The following is an 18,197-nucleotide window of genomic DNA, read 5'->3' as shown; positions in this document are numbered from 1 at the left end:
AAATGGCAATAGTTTTTATCTAAATTGTTACACAAACCGTATAAGGATATTTCTATGCCATGATTATAATATATTTATTTAGTAAAAGCTTTAACTTAAGCGACGTGCGCAGCGGGTGAAGCGCAGAGAGAGAAGTGATGACATGGTGGTGAAACAAACTCTGCACGGTCCCAAATATTCGATTTCATCTAAAAGCTAAGTTGCGATTGCATTTCTTATACTTGCGTCAGAATCTATTTTAGTTTATAACTGCCTTGGTACATAAATAATCTTACAAGATCGCACAGATTTATAGACTACAGTGTTCCAGATGCCGACAGATGCCTAAGCAGTGATTTAAACTTGGACGTTTTCATTGGATTAAATTTTTGCAGCCGGTGATATACTGTTGCAAGACCCAGTACCTAAGAAGTAGACCGTGGAAAGTGTAGACATGTTTCATATACTTTAATTCTGTTTTGCATAGGATAGCCATCGCATCTAAGGTTGCATCTTGCAATTAAGTAAATAAGATATAATCAGCTGATTCCACAGCCGTGATTTCACCGCAGTGTAACGTGGGTTGCTGTGTATTTGAACTTCCAGCACCAAATGCACAGACAAAAGAGTGCTGTGTAAAACAGGGTTGACAAAATAAAAAAATATCTGAAATAGAAAAAAAAGAAAGAAAATGAATGGAGCAAGAGAAGTTCCCCTTCTCAGCAATGGACATGGACCAGATGAAGTCCTCTCCCCAGTGACACCGCTTTCACCAACACCAACAGGTAGAGTTGTCATCAAACAATTCTTTTTATTATTCTTTTGAAGTGGTTTTGATTCCCTTAATCCATGTCCAACTTTTCCATCACATTTGATAAAACTGACAAAAAAATTAGTACGTCCAGACTACCTAAACAATGACTTACAAAAAACTACCTTTAAAGGCGTAAACATTTGAAAATTGTTCAGATTTTTACACATTTTAGCTTATCGCAGACATTTTTGCAGATCTGAATTGTAAGAGGGATTTCTTTGGATATAATCAGTCCATTTTGTTATTGCTTTCTCCTTCTTTTATGCAATCAGGAAACGAAAGTAGAATATTAAAAATATTGGGCAGTAAGTACATTTTTGGAATTATTCATTGATGGCTTATAACAACTATGTTTTGGTAATGATGTTTGCACATGAAGCAGTTGATAGACACATGTTAAATAAGTTTGCATGATGTAGTTCATGTTATATATGTATTGTTATCTTTATGATATTGTAGTCCTTATTTTTCCCCGTGTATAGATCTTCTCGTGGTTATCATTATCTTACACTTTGATCACTTTACTTTTTTGTAAATATAAAGTTTTACCAATTTACCAGTTTAGATAAGGAGCTATTACATGGTAGTAAGAAGCATGATGCACTGTCTTCTTTTGTATTGGTTTGGTTGGAATTATTTTTATCTGTCAAAAAAGTCCAGACTGTCCTTGAAATCATAAGAAATATGATGGAAAGGGGTTAAAATATACTAGCAAAAAAAAGAGTACATTTTTAAAAATATCTATGGTTTTAATATACTTATTCATACAAAAGTCTTGCATAATTATTATTGTCAGTAACATGTGCCCTCCACTCACTGCAATACACTTATACAGGTTAGTATCCTCAATCAATGTAATCACTATGGGTTTTGTCTGGAACTTGCCACTTATGTCACTCAAACCATGACAGTGTTCCAATGGCAATGGGCGATGACTGGTCCTCTGTCCAGATCAGACAGGACAGCCTTGGAATGAAGTCAACATGGAATTCAGTCACCTACACTTAGTTTTCTGGTTCCTGTGTCCATTAGCATTGATTGTGGACAATTGATTTTTGCAAGACTTTTGATTCGATTTGTGTTCAGACAAAATCTGAAGCTAGCCATTGTCTGAAATCACTGAAGTGTATCAGTACTCTACTGGTGTTCTGTCACTGAATACACTGAATGTATGTTGAAGAACTGTGGTCAAAACAAAACAATTTTTTTTTTTTTTGGGGGGGGGGGGCAGTTTCGTTTGATTTAGAAGACAAAATCAACAGAAAAAAAAACAACAGACAGACTTTTAAATACTTTGTTCATTTGTTGTTGTTGTTCTAAAATAGAAAAAAAAATATGATAGACATAGACTTTTCTTTTAACTTTGTCAACTTTTTATGTGATCTTGATATGAATGATTTACATGTTGTAAAGAATATATATTCACAATGGGATATTTGGGTGCAGAGTGTGTACTGTAATTCTGTATGCATGTTATAATTTATGTATGTTAAACAATAGACCATGATACCCATTTTATCTATTTCATGTTTTGTACATTTGTTTTTCATATTCATTATCTCTTTTTAATTTTGACTATTGATAGCTTGGCATATATTATTATCAAATAAAGGGCAATACACGTTAAAGGTTATTTGGCATCTGTAGAGGTTATAGATAAGATTTTAATATATTTTGACTGGTTATGAAGGACTTTTTGGAGTGAGTTAAAACATAAATATAAAGCAGTTGGTCTCTTTGTCTTTTTAAGAACATTTTAGTGTTTTTCCTAAACAAAAATTAGAAATTGTTTTGAAAGAAATATATTCTGAGATTATATTTCTTGTTACCAACTGTCCACATGTAGTTTTCTATGTGATTTATTTTTCTGATAAGAATGGCAGATTGTTTTTGTTTAATGAAGGATGACATTTCACTTCACATTGCCATTTACCAGGTGCAGCTGGTCTCAGTTGCAAAGCAGAGAGGCCTCCACAGGCTGGGAGTCTGTTCACAAATGAGGATGAGGATGTTGGTGTTGATGCAGAAATGGGAGCTGAAATGACCAAACTTATGTCCAAGGTATTACCTTTGAATAAATCTCTTGATGCTATCACAACTTGATTATTTTATTGATACCATAGCTGGACATGTGTTGCATCATTCTTCTCATATAAAATCACAGATGCTTTTCAAAACAAAAAAAGACACTTCTGTGCTCAAAGAAGCATGGTTAAAAAATAACAAAACTGCACCATTATTGCATTTGTACAGCAAATTCACCCCCTCCCCTCCATAAAATTCTAAATGCTCTGATGGTAATGTACTGTACTTGATGTTTAGTAAGATTTTACGAGAGCTACATTGTGTGCTTCCTAGTCTTTTTAACAGATTTACATGTTGATGAATTTATATTGAGGTATTCAGTTACTGGAAATATATGAATCTTTAGAAGTTTTGACATTATTTTAGTGCTTTCAACTTGCATTGGAAATTTGTTGTGATTCATGCAAAAATAAATTTTGATCCTTTTGATGTCATGCATACCTTGGTTAAATCTGTCTTAATAAATTTCTTTAATTTTTTTTTAATAGATGGCTTTGGTTAGCCCAAGTGATGATGTGTATGAACTCTTACTGGAGCATTTAAGGGAAAGAGTCTATGGTGGAATGGGAGAGACCATCTATGAAATTGGTATTGGAGGTGTGTACCTATCACTAGCAAGTGGTTTTCTTATCCTTAAAAGCGTCATATTAACTGTTTTAACTGAGAGTTCAACTAATGTAATTATTCACATATCACATTAATGCACACACAAATGTCAACCAAACTGCTTGTTAATCATGTGGCTGTGAACATTGATAGAGGGTGAGCTCCCTGGCTTAAATGAAGAGGACATGCAAGCTTCCATAGCAACACTAAAAACCATGGCAGCTACTCTCAATGCTGACTGTGTGGAGCTAAGATTCAAAAGTGAGAAGTGTGGTCAAGTTGCAGAATTTCTGATTAGAAAGCGAGCTGAGTCAAGAGATTTTATGGAAGTGAGGTCAGTATTCACCTTAGGATTTGATTCAAGAATAGAAGTTAAAAAATTCATTTTGTGCGTCTTGAATTTACTAACAAGAAAACTTGCAGTTTAACTGATGAAAAAAATTGTCTCATTTCAATTTGAAATCTATTAATTATTAGTAATGGTTAAAGAAAATCTGTTTTCATTTACCAACTTAAACTGGTGTATGCTTGCAAATAAATTTTGTAAATTTATGTAACTTAAAACCTATATAACCTGTTTAATAACAAATTCTAATAAAATGAATTGATTGTTGTTTGTAGGATAGCAGTGGTTGGGAATGTGGATGCAGGCAAGAGTACTCTGCTGGGTGTCCTGACCCATGGGGAGTTGGATAATGGGCGTGGCTTTGCTCGTCTCAAGCTGTTTCGTCACAAACATGAAATGGAGTCAGGCAGGACGAGCAGTGTAGGGAATGACATTTTGGGGTTTGACAGTTCAGGACAGGTGGTCAATAAGCCTGACCATGGCCATCTAGACTGGACCAAGATATGTGAAGAGTCTTCAAAGGTGAGTCTTGCAAAATTGAGTCAATTATGGATGCAAGCATTCTGTTTGTGGGAATGCATGTCATAGAACAGTTTACTAGGGTATATTTTTGTTTCAATTCACATTTTATAAATCTGTTAAGTTGTTAAATTTATATATTAAAGTAATACATTTTTCACGCTTTACAGGTGATAACCTTCATTGATTTAGCTGGCCACGAAAGATACCTGAAGACCACAGTATTTGGCATGACAGGCCACACCCCTGATTTCTCCATGTTAATGGTAAGGCTTGTAGGTTAAGCATTTCTTTGTAATGAATTGAACAATATAGTATAGAATAAATGATTTTGTCAAAATTATCTTATGTAACATACCAAATGGAGAGGGAGTAAAGTGCTTAGTTTTTACATTCATAAATTGCTTTTCACTTGGAAGTGATTTTGATAATAGATTCTTTTTTAAATGAGCAAAAAGAAAAAAATATGTTATAAAAACAACAAACAAGCTTGCAACTAGTACCCATTGGCTCATTGACATTGATCACATTGGATTGCCACTTAATTAATTTTCCAGTCCAGTGCATAGAATACTGGATAAATCAGAACATTAACTCTCCCTTAATTAAATGTTCCAGATTGGTGCTAATGCAGGAATTGTAGGGATGACCAAAGAGCACCTTGGCTTGGCTCTGGCTCTTAGTGTGCCCGTGTTTGTGGTTGTAACTAAAATAGACATGTGTCCTCCCAATGTTCTCCAAGACACACTGAAACTGCTGCAAAGGGTACTTAAATCACCAGGCTGTAGAAAAATACCAGTGCTAGTACAGACCGAGGATGATGTGATCACATCGGCTGTGAATTTTAGCTCTGAAAGGTAAAATTTTTCAATATTTCAAGAAGAAAGGATTTTGGCATCACTGTTATTTCATATCTTGATGACATTAAGATTTAGCAAATGTAACTTGTATTAAATAGTAAAATCTTGTGTTGCAAATAAATATTTAAACATATCACAATCATGTCTAAAAAGAAATGGTACCACAATTAAAAGCAATGCAAGAGAAATGTATATCATGTATTGATAAGAGATATTCATTATTTATTTGCAGAATCTGCCCCATATTTCAAGTATCAAATGTTACAGGAGAAAATCTCCAGCTACTCCGCATGTTTTTAAATCTCCTAGCACCAAGGATACACTTCAATGAGCATGAACCAGCAGAGTTTCAAATAGATGACACATTTTCTGTGCCTGTGAGTGAATTAAGTAGATGTTTGTGTTTTGCCTAAAGGTTTGAATGTGCATGTACAAAAAATATCAAATTATTAATCCAGGTATGATTTTATTGTGAGAGATTATTTTCTTGCCAATATCATACAGTTTGTTTAAAGATTCTTCATAGTGAATGGTTTCTTTATTAAATTTAAGAATCTTTTTGTCCAAATTATGAATATATGTGCAGCATTAGATTTTGATACAGCAACATAATGAATGACAAAGATGTTAAAAAAAAACAACAACAAATAGTCCCATCAACAACATTCGGAGGATATATCAAATACAAGTATAAGTCTATATATCTCCTCCCTTCAGGGTGTAGGCACTGTTGTGTCAGGGACAACACTGAAAGGTGTCATCCGGCTAAATGACACCATGCTGCTGGGGCCAGACTCGCTAGGAGAATTCATCCCTGTGCCAGTGAAGAGCATACACAGGAAAAGAATGCCAGTGAAGGAGGTGCGCGGAGGACAAACGGCATCTTTTGCTCTAAAGAAGGTATGTAAAAACAGTAGAAGCATAAAGGGATGTTGGCATTTGTTAGCTGCCTCTTACAATGAAAAATATGAGAATCAAAGTGTTTGTCATAATTTGGTTACCTATTACGATACAATGAAGAATTTTAAGTTGTTAAATGCATCAAATGTTAACATTAGCTGAAAGATAAATGCAATTAAATCTAACTTATTTTGTGACTTGTCCTATTGACTGAAATTCTGATCAGATTCAATTAAATTTTAAATTTTTCATATGCCTGTCTTTTTCTTACAGATAAAGAGATCTTATATACGCAAAGGGATGGTCATGGTTTCCCCTGCTCTTAATCCCACTGCATGCTGGGAGTTTGAGTCTGAGGTGCTTGTGCTCCATCACCCCACAACAATAAGTTGCAAATATCAGGCTATGGGTAGGTCTTTTACAATTTGCAATTTTATAAAATATTGACGAGACAGACACATTGATTCATTAATAGATCAAGTTACAGTTTGGTAATTTGCAAAAAAAAAAAAAAAAGAAAAAGTAAATCAGTGAAAGAAAGTCAGTCATTCTACTTTGATGCAATTATTTGGCTGCAGTGAAAGCTAATAACTATACATGTTATAAACATTTCAGTTCATGTTGGGAGTGTGAGACAGACAGCCAGCATTATTTCAATGAGCACAGAACATTTACGCACTGGTGACAAAGCATCTGTCAAGTTTCGTTTTATAAAAAATCCAGAATATCTAAGGCAGAATATGCGAATGGTGTTTAGAGAAGGCAGAACAAAAGCAGTAGGAACCATAGTAAAGCTTTACCCATACGTAAGTGCAGTAGCGCAGAATATGCGATCATCAAGGGCACAAAAGAAGGCCATGGAAAGTGGACACCACATGAGGCCGCAAAACGAACCACAGAAACCAAGCAAGAGAAATAGAAAATCTAGGCACAGGGGAACAGAACTATCTGGTGCAGCATCAGTTCCATCTGCGGCATCAGCAGAACCAGCAGCATCAGGATCTGGCTCTACTGGGGCTCCTGATCCTGGTTCTGCCAACACAGGTGTAACCACAGTAGCTGCTGGACATGTGACTGGGGCAGAAGCAGCAGCTGGCACACAGAAATCTACCATAACATAGACTGGACATCCACACCCTATAACACCTGGACTCATCTTTGTATGGCTTTGAGATGTTACTTTGAAATAATCAAACAAATCATAGACTGCTACAAGCTTGCTCTAGTGAAGTTCAATTGCCCTTGGTGAACTGATATTATTCAAAGTCTGTACCAGTTTGCTTTGTCCTGAATGAATGAATGGATTCAGGCATCTAAATATTTAGGACAAACTGAATAAATCCAAATCTTCTTTTTTTTCAACTTTCACCTTTCCAGGGACATTGAATCTGGCTACCCAATTTTTTATAAGCTAAAGGTCCTATACAGATTGGTGCATGTTTCCCATATGCATCTGAAAGTCACACTGAAAGAAACCTCAGTTTTCTTAAAAGAGGTGAATCAATTACCAGATCAGCTGTCAGTGAAACAGGAGTTTATAATAAGGGGGTGAAGAATAAGTGTGCTAAGCCTTTTATGTATTTTGGTGTTAAAATTGTTTCTTTCTGTTTTCTTTTTTTCAGATCTTAGTGAATGTGTTTTTTCTACTGATTAATAATGATAAGGATCAATTATTTTAATGTCTGCATGGATACCAGTAGTCCAGTCTGATTTTCTTTTTAAGATTGAAATATCAGTGATTTATAAAGTAAAGTAATTTTAAGCATTTGTTTTAAACTTTTACAAACTTTTTATGTGACTATGAACATATACAAATCAAATCCAGTTGCAAACAATATATGATTAAAATGGATTTTTAAAACACCTTTGACAATTGAAATCTAGGTAAAACCTAGTATGTCTGGACAATGCTTGAGTATTGATGTTAATACTTACATGTCACAGAAGTTTGTGGAACAGTATAAGATGTCCAATAAAATATACAATTAAAAGCATCCTCTTCAAAATAAGTTTCTTCCACTAAACACATTATTACCTCTGTTAATTAAGTAGGTTATATTTTTACTTGCATTTGTCTATTTGTCTGTCACCAGCCTAACTCAAGTTATGGAGGGATTTTGGTGATTTTTTTCAGGATAGGTCAGAAATAAGTTAGCTTGAAAATTATTAGAATTTGGTGATGATCCATTTATTAAATAATGGTCAGGTTATAGTTAAATTACTAGTCTTTATTTTTATTTGTCCAATTAGGAGAGGGTTCTGAGTGATTTCCTAGTAATATAGTATTATACATTTGTTGAACCAAGCATAAATTCCCCTGGAGCGATTTTCACACTGAAAGTTTTAATTCTTAATACAAGAAAATTAATATGAATTACCTTGGACCAGTATATGCATGTATCATTTGCCTAAGTTACATAATTAAACAATTTTCTTTCATTAAAACCATAACAACTTGTTATACAACTCTCTCTCCCCCCCCCCCCCAAAAGAAAAAGAAAAAGCAATGCTACAGCATAATTATCAAGAATTTTTATCTTTGTTTACCGTGCTGAAACCCGCTCTGTGCATTTGTGGCAGTTCGAGACAAAAATTAGCATTAATCATCAGTTCGAGTTCTATAATTCTTTAAAGTGGAACGCGTTAACTCCTGCCATGACCAGCATTATCATTCTGGTTTGTTATGGATGACGAATGTCGGGCAGAGAACAGTCATCTTCAGCATAAAGTACATCAAACCTAGTTTGGGCGGCCCTATTGGCGTCTTCTTTGAAAAATATCTTTATTAAAAATAACTATAATTATCAAAATTAATTTAGAAAAGTTAACAGCTTCCACCACGTCTGTAGAAATGGACTTTACTTATTATTAATCAGATATGTGTATTATTATAAAAGATCCCGTGCAACGAAATAATAAGAATATTTATAAACAAAAACAGGTGAATCGAGCACCTGTCGTGCTTGTTTGGCTCTTTTATGTTTGGAGTCTTCAAAGCACTTAGCCTCGATTTGATATGCTATTCATGATTTTGAAAGTTTATGATATTGTTGTGTTGTAATTTTGTTCTAGATATGCTTTTATTTGAACTAATTTGGTATTGAAATGATAAAAAACAAGGAGTTTACAACTTACATCATAGGGATACACTACAAGGATAACAACCAAAGGTATCTGTTTGCTGATTAGACGGACTTCAAAATGTGCCCTAACCCATGCGAACACCCATGACAAGACCCCTGTTTTGACATCGGACATACTTTGAAAATGTATGTGACTTGATAATTTTTTCTCACTTGGATTTAAAAATGGGTGCGTGCTTGAGTTTGGACCAAGAAGAGCGAAAAGCTCGTGCAAGAAGTGAAGAAATAGACCGTGCACTTCAGATAATGGCGAGAGAGGAGAGTCACATTATCAAAATATTGTTATTAGGTGAGTTCATTAACTATAAAATTTCACAAGGAAGTAATGCACAGTGAGCTTGTAACAATCCTACTATTATTATTTGTCTTGGAATGTCAATAAAATACCTTCGTTATTTAGTAGATTGTGTAGTTGTACCTTTGCTGGGGAATAAATTGAAATAATTATACCTTTTTTAAAAATTAAACAGTAAATATGCACAAAGTATTCTAACTATTCTCTTGTGATTCTCAGATGAGCTGAACATTTTGATAAGATGCCATATGTGTAGCAGGCAAGTTTGGCATTAGGATTGACCATTTTAAGTGCTGTATATTTTTTGTTGATATGTTTAAAAATGTGATGCCATATAATATGAATGCAGCTTTGTTTTATCAATGCCTTTCTCAGATTGAATAACCAAGAACCTATTTATTTGTTACAAATTGGATCTGTTTCATATGAAAAAGGAAATTAAATATGCAATGTATTTTTTTCCTTTTTTTTTAAAGGTAAGAGATCCAGCAAGGATATCATACATAATTTTTATAATAATATGAATTAAAGTTTTAAAGCATGAGGAGCCAATCTAATGTATTGTAAATAACATCTTTGTGAAAAAAAGCTCTGTTCACAAACTACTAGTACATGTTGTAAGTTTATCAAAACAAAAGTATGGTCCTTTTTCAAGTTTCAGTACTGGGTTTGAAACACATATATAAGCAATTGGCCATATGTTTAAGGTCACAGACCTGTCTTTAAATGATGTTTGACATTTAAGATTTCATCCCTAACAACTGGTGTTTCATATTTCTCTAAAACTTAAAAAAGGGTTGAATAAAACTGTCTCGTTTAATTGTGAGAAAGGCATTTAAGAAAGACAAGTGAACGGTTTTAAGCCTTTCATTATATAAAAGGTTTAGATTCAATTAACTGATCAACTTAATTGATATTAAGCCTTAAATTTTAACCTATATATCTACTTTAGCAATTAAACAGTCTGACTTATGTAGCCTCTGTGTCTATGTCACTTGTATATCAAGTGATATGTCAGCATATGTGACACCACAAGCAGCTTCCATCTGTGTGGTATGTTCATACAAATACTAGTATTACATGACCAGGTGTTGCCAGTGGAAGTTGTATTATAGGAGAGAATTGTTTGATAATTTTAGTTTCAAAATATCCATTTCACTTTTGTGCTTGGACATAATGTAACAGTCTCTTTCTTAGTGACTGTTAGTCTCATTTGCTTTGTACATGTGCTCACATAAATTTTTTTTTTCAGTAATCTTTATCTAGAATATATACAAGAAAGGAAATCCACACTTTGATGAATGATTTATAGTGTATAGCATTATCAAATTTGAAGCAAGAAGTGACTCATTGCTTTCATTCCTATTAATTTTATATTTGAATACTAACTTATTAATTACCCAGAGTGTATTTACCTGTTCACCTCAAAGGCATAGAGCCAACTATTATGTGCAATACTTTATGAAAACAGATTTTTTTGTACTTTTCCATTAATGTCCCCTATAAATTTTACTGGGTTAAATCATATCACTGTCCAAATACTTTTTTTCATATTTTTTTTTATTCTTGAAAATTAAATATGTAAATCATTCCACATGAAAGTAATTAAATTTTATTGAATCAAAATATTTATACTAATAGAATTTCGATAACAGAAAATTTCCTCCTATGACTTCAATTGGATATTTATTTCCCTATAGAAATAAATAAGTATTACCATGTTTTAAACATGTAAATAAACAGATAATTATGGTTTCTATTCCCCAGGTGTAATTTTTTATTAAAATGTCAATTTTGCAGTGATTCACTATTTTGAAATTTTCATAACGTGTTTGAAACAATAAAACACTTGGATTAATATTGAAAGGTGTGGCTTTATATTTTCTTTATCAGAGGTTTATGAGGTCATGATACACCAGAAAAAGTTCAAAATAGGATAATCACTATGGTGTGGAGGGCAATCACAGTTTACACTGCATTTAAAGTGGTTTGTGGACAAAACACTTTATCAGTATCATAATTGGAACATATGCCACCATTCTTGGAATTTGTCACAAATGTACTCAAAAGAATGCACATGAAACCAAAGTGACCTGTGATAAAAATGTTCCAAATTTGAAGGATTCTTTCAAAGCATTTTGGGGGGATGTTGTTTCCTTTTTTTATTGTATATGAATTAAAATGTTTTTTTTTTATGTTTAAGTAACATGTTTTTATTCTAGGTATGGGAACTTAGAAGACTATATTAATATCACAGCTCAGCTCTAAACTTCATCTTATAAGGCTTCGTTCACATGGAAAGTCTATTTTCTAAAAATCAGACCGTGATCACAAGATATACCGCGAATAGAAAATAGATTTTTAGAAAATATACTTTCCATGTGAATGAAGCCTAAAACTACACATTTGTTTTTAAAAGAATCTGGAGAGTTAAGAGCACTCTGCAATTCAAATCATTTTCCTTTATTTCTGTATTGCAAAGATATTATGGAGCATTATTTGCTGTACGTATTAAAGTAACAAAACTTTGGATTTTTTATTATAGGTGCTGGGGAAAGTGGAAAGAGCACTCTAGTAAAGCAGATGAAAATAATCCATAATGATGGATTCACAATGGAGGAACTGCAGAGTTTTAAGGTATATTTACAAGATGAATATTAAACTACCCTGGCATTTTAATGATTTACCTGAATATAAAAAGACTGCTGCTTTGTTTGGCTGCTTTATTTACAGCCTATATACTGAATTGTAGAGAGAAAAAAATATCTTGGGCACTAGACACATCCATTCATCTGCAAGCTGTCAATTTGTTATATTTCTATTAAAGAGCTAAGTAGAGATTCAATGTTTCATCAAGTTTCTGGTATTCTGTCTGCACTACAAACAAAACTGGGTGAGTAAGTTGATTGTGGGTCAAGGAAGACATTGAATATTTTGGACAAAAATTTCAGTCCTCCTGACTTTCCCTTTGTGAAGGTTATTACTTTGTTATCTGCATGAATGAAGATTAAGTCAGCAGTCACAAGAAGGTGAAACAAGATAAATGTTGATAAGAGAATGCTTTTGATTCCTACCAACAGAGGTGTTATGACTCAGATCACCACTGTGATAAAAGTTTTCAATATACAAATTATGTCAAATATTTATGTGTGTGTCCTGGGGGAGGGGGGGGGTAATATAAGACATTTATTTTTAGAAGAAACTGATAATGAATGTGCAGTTTCAATTTCAAATCAGATCTTATCATAGTTTCATTTATGTGTGTTATAATTTTCAATTTGAAAGCATGTCCCCATTGTGTTGCTTCTAAATTATTTCATTTTAAAAATATTAATACTTTTGCCTGCTGTCAAATGATTTGCAATTACCTGAATATATATTTTAGATCTTTAAATTCTTTACAGACAACTGTTTTGGACAATCTCCTAAGTTCTATGAAGTATGTCCTAAATGGGATGGGACTTCTAAGGATCAATTTAGAAAACCCTAAAAATAAGGTATGTTGGATTTTCTGCCATGCCATGGGATGGTGGGATTGTGAATGTTTTTTCAAATACTCTTACAAAGAAAGAATGTTAAAGGTTTTATTTTTGAAAAAAATGAGAGATAGGGATACAGAGGGATCTCTCAGCAAGATATTAGAATGAGGAATTCATGGAATCTTGTAAGATGAATATTTGGTGAATTTTTATTTGTATAATTTTATATGTTTTTCCAGTTCAATGAGAATATTTAAAATTGAACTATTTTTTTAAACTCTTGATTGCCCTTCATTTAAAGGTGCATGCTCAAACAGTGCTGTCTTGTCAGAGGTGCTTTGATGAAAACCATGTCATGCTGCCGTTCATATCAAATGCATTAAAAGGACTTTGGCGGGATCGTGGAGTTCAGTTAGCTGTTGCAAGGGGTTATGAATATGAACTGAATGATTCTGCAATATAGTAAGTTATTGTTTTTCCCTTAATTTAACATTAATAACATGTAGAAGATATATATTATAGTACATTTATCTCAATTAAAGACCTTAATGATGAGATGATTTTGACAATGTTCAGTGAGTGTTAATATCATTGTTGTTTTTAAACAATAATCGTGAGTTTGTTATCTTCCTTTACCCAGCATGTGTACATTGACAGTAGTATTAGGTTCCTAGATAAAGTAAAAGTGATTATTTGAGTTGGATTTGGATTTTGTGTATCTTGAGCATATGTCAACAGCATCAAATGATATTTTATGTTTGATTTCAAAATGTTTGTCCACTTTAGTGTGGGAAAAATCATTCCTGCTACGCTTTAAAATGGCATGGTAATTCTAATAATAATTAGCATTTAAAACTTAACATCTACAAATAATGGATAACTCTGCATGAATATTACTTTTCAATTAGCCAGGTGATTGAATTCATATTTCAAACATAAGGAACACATTAAAGTAAAATTCTGTCCTCAAATTTAGTATTTCAGCATGATGATTCACAACCCCTATGAATTAGTCACCAGGCAAATTGAATTCAAATCTTGTGCTATATTTGGATGTGGGGTTCAGTAGGTGAAATCTTCTTTTGAATTCTTTTTAATCAGATTGTCACCCTGTGCCCATTTTGGTAAGGCCATCTAGTAATTCATATAACATACCAACTCTTTCTTATTCACTTACAGCTATTTTGAAAACATGGAGAGAATAAGTTCAGAGAACTTCTCTCCGTCTGCCCTGGATGTGTTGAGGGCAAGGGTGCGAACCACGGGTATAATTGAGACTTGCTTCAAGATTAATGATTTCATCTTCAGGTACTACCTAACCCCTTTTAAACATGATTAGATGTGGTTTGTGAAGGGAATAACTTCTACACTAAAATATAGTCACATGTTAACTGATTTTGAAAATAATAGGGACTCAATATACCAACTACAGTTTGCTTTCTTGATTTTTAAAATTTTTCAAAAAAAATTTTTTTTGAGAGAAATGCTAATATTTTTCTCTGTGTACTGTGGAGGAAAAATGAAAGTGAGAACATTCCGGAACAAACATCCTCATATTAGAAATTCTCTTTTTAACTGTGCAATTGTGTGTAGGAGTTGTTATCTTCCTGATTTTTGCTGGCTTGCTAAGCTTTGAAGTGTGAAGGTCATAACCCTGGCACTACTAACAAAAACACATGTCTGCGTTTTGTTTGGTTTGATTTATTCTCTTTATCCCTGTGTGTTCTTTTTCACAGCTTTTTTGAAAACATGGACAGGTTAAATTCAGATAACTATTCTCCAACATCCAAAGATGTGTTGCGTGCCAGGGTGCGCACTACGGGGATAATTGAGACTTGTTTCAAGATTAATGATGTCATCTTCAGGTAGTTGTTGTAGTTGTTCTTGTGGTTGGATTATGCTGTGATTGTTTTGCTAATGTGTGAAATAACGATGTTATTTCTGATTTTATTGTTGGCTTAAAGGCACAATTACTGTACAGTTACACTTATTTTGTTTTTTATGGTTGTAAAAAATCTATGCACAAATTTTTATCTTTTTTGTGTAAGCAGTATTGTATGTTTGATCACAATATAGAATGGACGGTAAAAATTTTGCAGGAAATACATTTGAAGATGTATGGGCCATGTATACTAGCAGTTGTTTATATGAATCATCGTGAAAAATAAGCATCTTTTTCTCCAGTTTGGCTTGGATGTTTGATCTCTTTTATTACTGTTTTACTATTGGCAAGTATTCAGATATAGTTATATTAATGCAGTACTGTGAAAGAATATTTCTGTTAAAATAGTAACTCCATGACTTTCTTTGGCTGCTAGGTTGTTTGATGTTGGTGGTCAGAGGTCAGAACGTCGTAAATGGATACAGTGCTTTGATGATGTTCGCGCCATTCTTTTTGTTGTATCATTAAGTGGATATGATATGACACTCTATGAAGATCCTTCGGTGGTGAGTTAATTTTGCTGTTTTTGAGTAAACCATTGCTCAGACACTACTTTTCAGTTTTAACATCATCTCATATGGTCACTGATTAATTGAAATCCTATTTAAAATGAGGTGTTACAAGAAGAGAAATTATAAATGGGAAATTGTTGATTTTAAAATAAATGAAAATGTTTTTCAGAATCGGTTAAGGGAAAGCTTGAAGTTATTCAGTTCAATATGCAACAACAGGTTCTTCTTAGAGACCTCTATAGTAAGTTGTCAAAAAACTTTGAATGCATTGTTATCTGAATATCTGAACAGTTTTATTGATATATGATTTGCATACCTCTTTTAAACCTCAAAGAGTGTAGATAAAAAATTTACATTTCACTTTCTCAATATGCAGCTTTCACAAAAAGAATTAATTTTATCAGAGCACCCCTATAATAATAATTAATCTGTGGATGTGGTTATAATTTATAATCTGCTTTTGAAAAAAAAAACAGTTGGGTGAGTATGAAATAATTTCTTTCTGTTTTTAGATTTTATTCATGAACAAACTTGACTTGTTTCAAGAGAAAATACTCAACTCAGGAAGACACATGAGGTACTACTTCCCAGAATATACAGGTGAGACTTTCTGTCTGGAATTATTACCCTTACTCTGTACATATAACTATTTTTAAAATTGGTTTCCCATGTAGTAAACACATCATTTTGATTTCCGTGTGTTTTAAAGAATTCTAGATATCTGTAAACTATTGCAGTGAATATTGAAGTGAATACACAATGTTTTGATATATTTAACTTTATTTTAGAAGAAAATAATTTAACAATAAAAAGTTTGATTCTATCGTGTTCAGATTCTTAAGTCATTAATTACAGTATTCATATGTGAGGCGTGCATTTGTCAAGTACAAAACTATCTGATAATATATATAATATCTGTAGGCCCTGACTGTGATGTGGACCGAGCAGCACGCTTTATACAGCACATGTACCAGATCCAGAACAAACACCAGGGGAAGGTGATATATCCCCATTTTACCACAGCAACAGACACTAGCAACATTCAGGTGGTGTTTCAGGTTGTCATGGACACAATTGTCAGAGAAAACTTGGAGGCAGCTTCTTTATTATGATGACAAGTCCAATTATTTTCATTTATATTTGCCGGAGTTGCATAGGGTCCTCCAGTTTCATTAGAGACAGAAGAAAAATGGGTTGGTTTCCTTGAATGGTTAGATAACTGAGAGAAAATACATTAAGGAGACTATTCAACAACGGACGCTAATAGAAGATTTCTTCCTTGTACAGATCATTTTGATGTTGGAATGCTAAATTGGAATACTGTCTTTCAAGGTGTTTTAGAAAAATGGAGTTATCAGTATTATGGATATAGAGTTGTCCTTGATGGATGGGATCTAAGCTGTCCAAGTGGATGCATTCATGATGATCACTTCCAGGCTGCTCGCTGGGATGTGTTTGTTGTGATTGTCTTGGTTGTGATTGTTGTTAAATGACCAATGCTTTTACATATATGTGTAGTGCATTAAAAATTACGGATGAAAAATGTTCAAATTTTCAGGTAAACTGCAGATATATTGGTAAAAGCCACATACAGGGTTCACTGTACTTGTTTCTGTTGAAGTAGCTAATTGATAATTTTTTGTTAATTTAGTGTATTTGATTCTATCAAATAGAGGGGTAAGTTATATATGAAAGTAACGATTAATGACTAATTAATTGGAAGTAATGAACAGTAAATCAGGCTTAAGAAGTGAACTCAAAGATAATTTTCCAATTTTGCATGGTTAAAATGTTTAAAGAATAATACAAATCGATTGATAATTTTGCAAATAACTTCGACCATTGTTACACCTATATTGTAATGTAAATATGTTTTTGTAAAAACAGCTGCTTATTTAAAGAGATCTATTGTACATATGCTTGAAATCCATAAATTTATTAGAAGAATATATTTTCACATGCTTTGTATGAAGTCCGGGCATTGACTTTAAAATGTTCTTACTATCTTAGCAGCATGTGAGTACAACATATTACAAGGTATTTTAAAGATGTTAACTTTTATGGCCTTCCTTATTATGCAGGGTATATGCACCACACAGTTTGATGCTGTTTGGGGACCAAATCTCTCTATAAATCTGCAGACTTAAGTGCTGTATGCTGCATATCATACTTGACATTTAGTTGTTGCTATTTTACTCAATTACAATTTCACATTTGTTATTGTATTTTTATGCATTTTACTATAAGTCTTACTGATGCAGCTTTTCTCTCCAAGTCTATTGCATTTTGATTCAAGTACGCTCAGGATTTGTAGCAAGAGTTATGCAACTGCCATTGATCTTAAAATCTCTGCCAGTGAAATGTGAATATAAATGGCCACTATAGCATCATGCACTGTATAGATTCTTATTCCTTTCCTGTTGCAAGTCTTTGCATTTGATCTTGTTTTCAGCCACTAAAACAGCCATGGCTGTTGAATAAAGAAATCACAACAGTTTTGGAGTCCGTTTCAGTCAGTTTTGCAAATGGCAGCCCTCTTTTTATGAAAAATACGAAAGTTGTTCAGTAGCCATTTATTCAAGCATTTCTTTTTTGAAATGTACATACCATACCTCTCTAAATATAACATGTTGCATACAACTTTGATAATTTGCAGCACTGATACAAATGACATTTATCCACTAAAATTAAATGAGCAATCGAGCATTACACTTTTA

General features: G+C 33.1%; 2 protein-coding genes across 5 annotated transcripts; both read left to right on the top strand.

Annotated features, from left to right (window-relative positions):
• The first annotated feature begins 104 nt into the window (after positions 1-104).
• Positions 105-8,103, top strand: LOC106178797 (GTP-binding protein 1). 2 transcript variants are annotated; one of them, XM_013562147.2, is made up of 12 exons: positions 105-764; positions 1,066-1,098; positions 2,730-2,854; positions 3,367-3,475; positions 3,638-3,818; positions 4,106-4,352; positions 4,520-4,615; positions 4,968-5,206; positions 5,442-5,586; positions 5,927-6,109; positions 6,383-6,518; positions 6,725-8,103. In XM_013562147.2, the coding sequence occupies exons 1-12, from the start codon at positions 671-673 to the stop codon at positions 7,228-7,230; spliced, it is 2,094 nt and encodes a 697-aa protein (XP_013417601.1). In that variant the 5' UTR covers positions 105-670; the 3' UTR covers positions 7,231-8,103. The 2 variants fall into 2 exon arrangements, with proteins under 2 accessions (XP_013417601.1, XP_013417602.1); XM_013562148.2 differs by lacking the exon at positions 1,066-1,098.
• A 1,000-nt stretch (positions 8,104-9,103) lies between these two features.
• On the top strand, positions 9,104-17,975 carry LOC106178761 (guanine nucleotide-binding protein G(o) subunit alpha). 3 transcript variants are annotated; one of them, XM_087005668.1, is made up of 10 exons: positions 9,104-9,541; positions 12,093-12,184; positions 12,952-13,044; positions 13,328-13,488; positions 14,206-14,334; positions 14,763-14,891; positions 15,345-15,474; positions 15,650-15,721; positions 15,993-16,080; positions 16,402-17,975. In XM_087005668.1, exons 1-10 carry the CDS (start codon positions 9,418-9,420, stop codon positions 16,590-16,592), a joined length of 1,209 nt encoding a protein of 402 aa, XP_086861794.1. In that variant the 5' UTR covers positions 9,104-9,417; the 3' UTR covers positions 16,593-17,975. The 3 variants fall into 3 exon arrangements, with proteins under 3 accessions (XP_086861794.1, XP_086861796.1, XP_086861795.1); XM_087005670.1 differs by lacking the exon at positions 14,206-14,334; XM_087005669.1 differs by lacking the exon at positions 14,763-14,891 and having other exon boundaries at positions 9,105-9,541.
• The last annotated feature ends 222 nt before the right edge of the window (positions 17,976-18,197 follow it).

Source organism: Lingula anatina, chromosome 2 (genome assembly GCF_051362555.1).
Source record: "Lingula anatina isolate TDL-2025a chromosome 2, LinAna3.0, whole genome shotgun sequence".
Classification (NCBI taxonomy): Eukaryota; Metazoa; Brachiopoda; class Lingulata; order Lingulida; family Lingulidae; genus Lingula; species Lingula anatina.
This window is presented reverse-complemented; position numbering and strand designations above follow the sequence as displayed.

What these genes read in the sequence shown, in the direction of transcription:
- LOC106178797 (XM_013562147.2), top strand. Translation starts at nt 671, where the DNA reads ATGAATGGAGCAAGAGAAGTTCCCCTTCTCAGCAATGGACATGGACCA. An exon ending in TATGTGAAGAGTCTTCAAAG is followed by an intron (nt 4,353 to 4,519) that starts GTGAGTCTTGCA and finishes CACGCTTTACAG; the next exon opens with GTGATAACCTTCATTGATTT. An exon ending in CTGATTTCTCCATGTTAATG is followed by an intron (nt 4,616 to 4,967) that starts GTAAGGCTTGTA and finishes TAAATGTTCCAG; the next exon opens with ATTGGTGCTAATGCAGGAAT.
- LOC106178761 (XM_087005668.1), top strand. Translation starts at nt 9,418, where the DNA reads ATGGGTGCGTGCTTGAGTTTGGACCAAGAAGAGCGAAAAGCTCGTGCA. An exon ending in TAGAAAACCCTAAAAATAAG is followed by an intron (nt 13,045 to 13,327) that starts GTATGTTGGATT and finishes CTTCATTTAAAG; the next exon opens with GTGCATGCTCAAACAGTGCT. An exon ending in CTGAATGATTCTGCAATATA is followed by an intron (nt 13,489 to 14,205) that starts GTAAGTTATTGT and finishes ATTCACTTACAG; the next exon opens with CTATTTTGAAAACATGGAGA.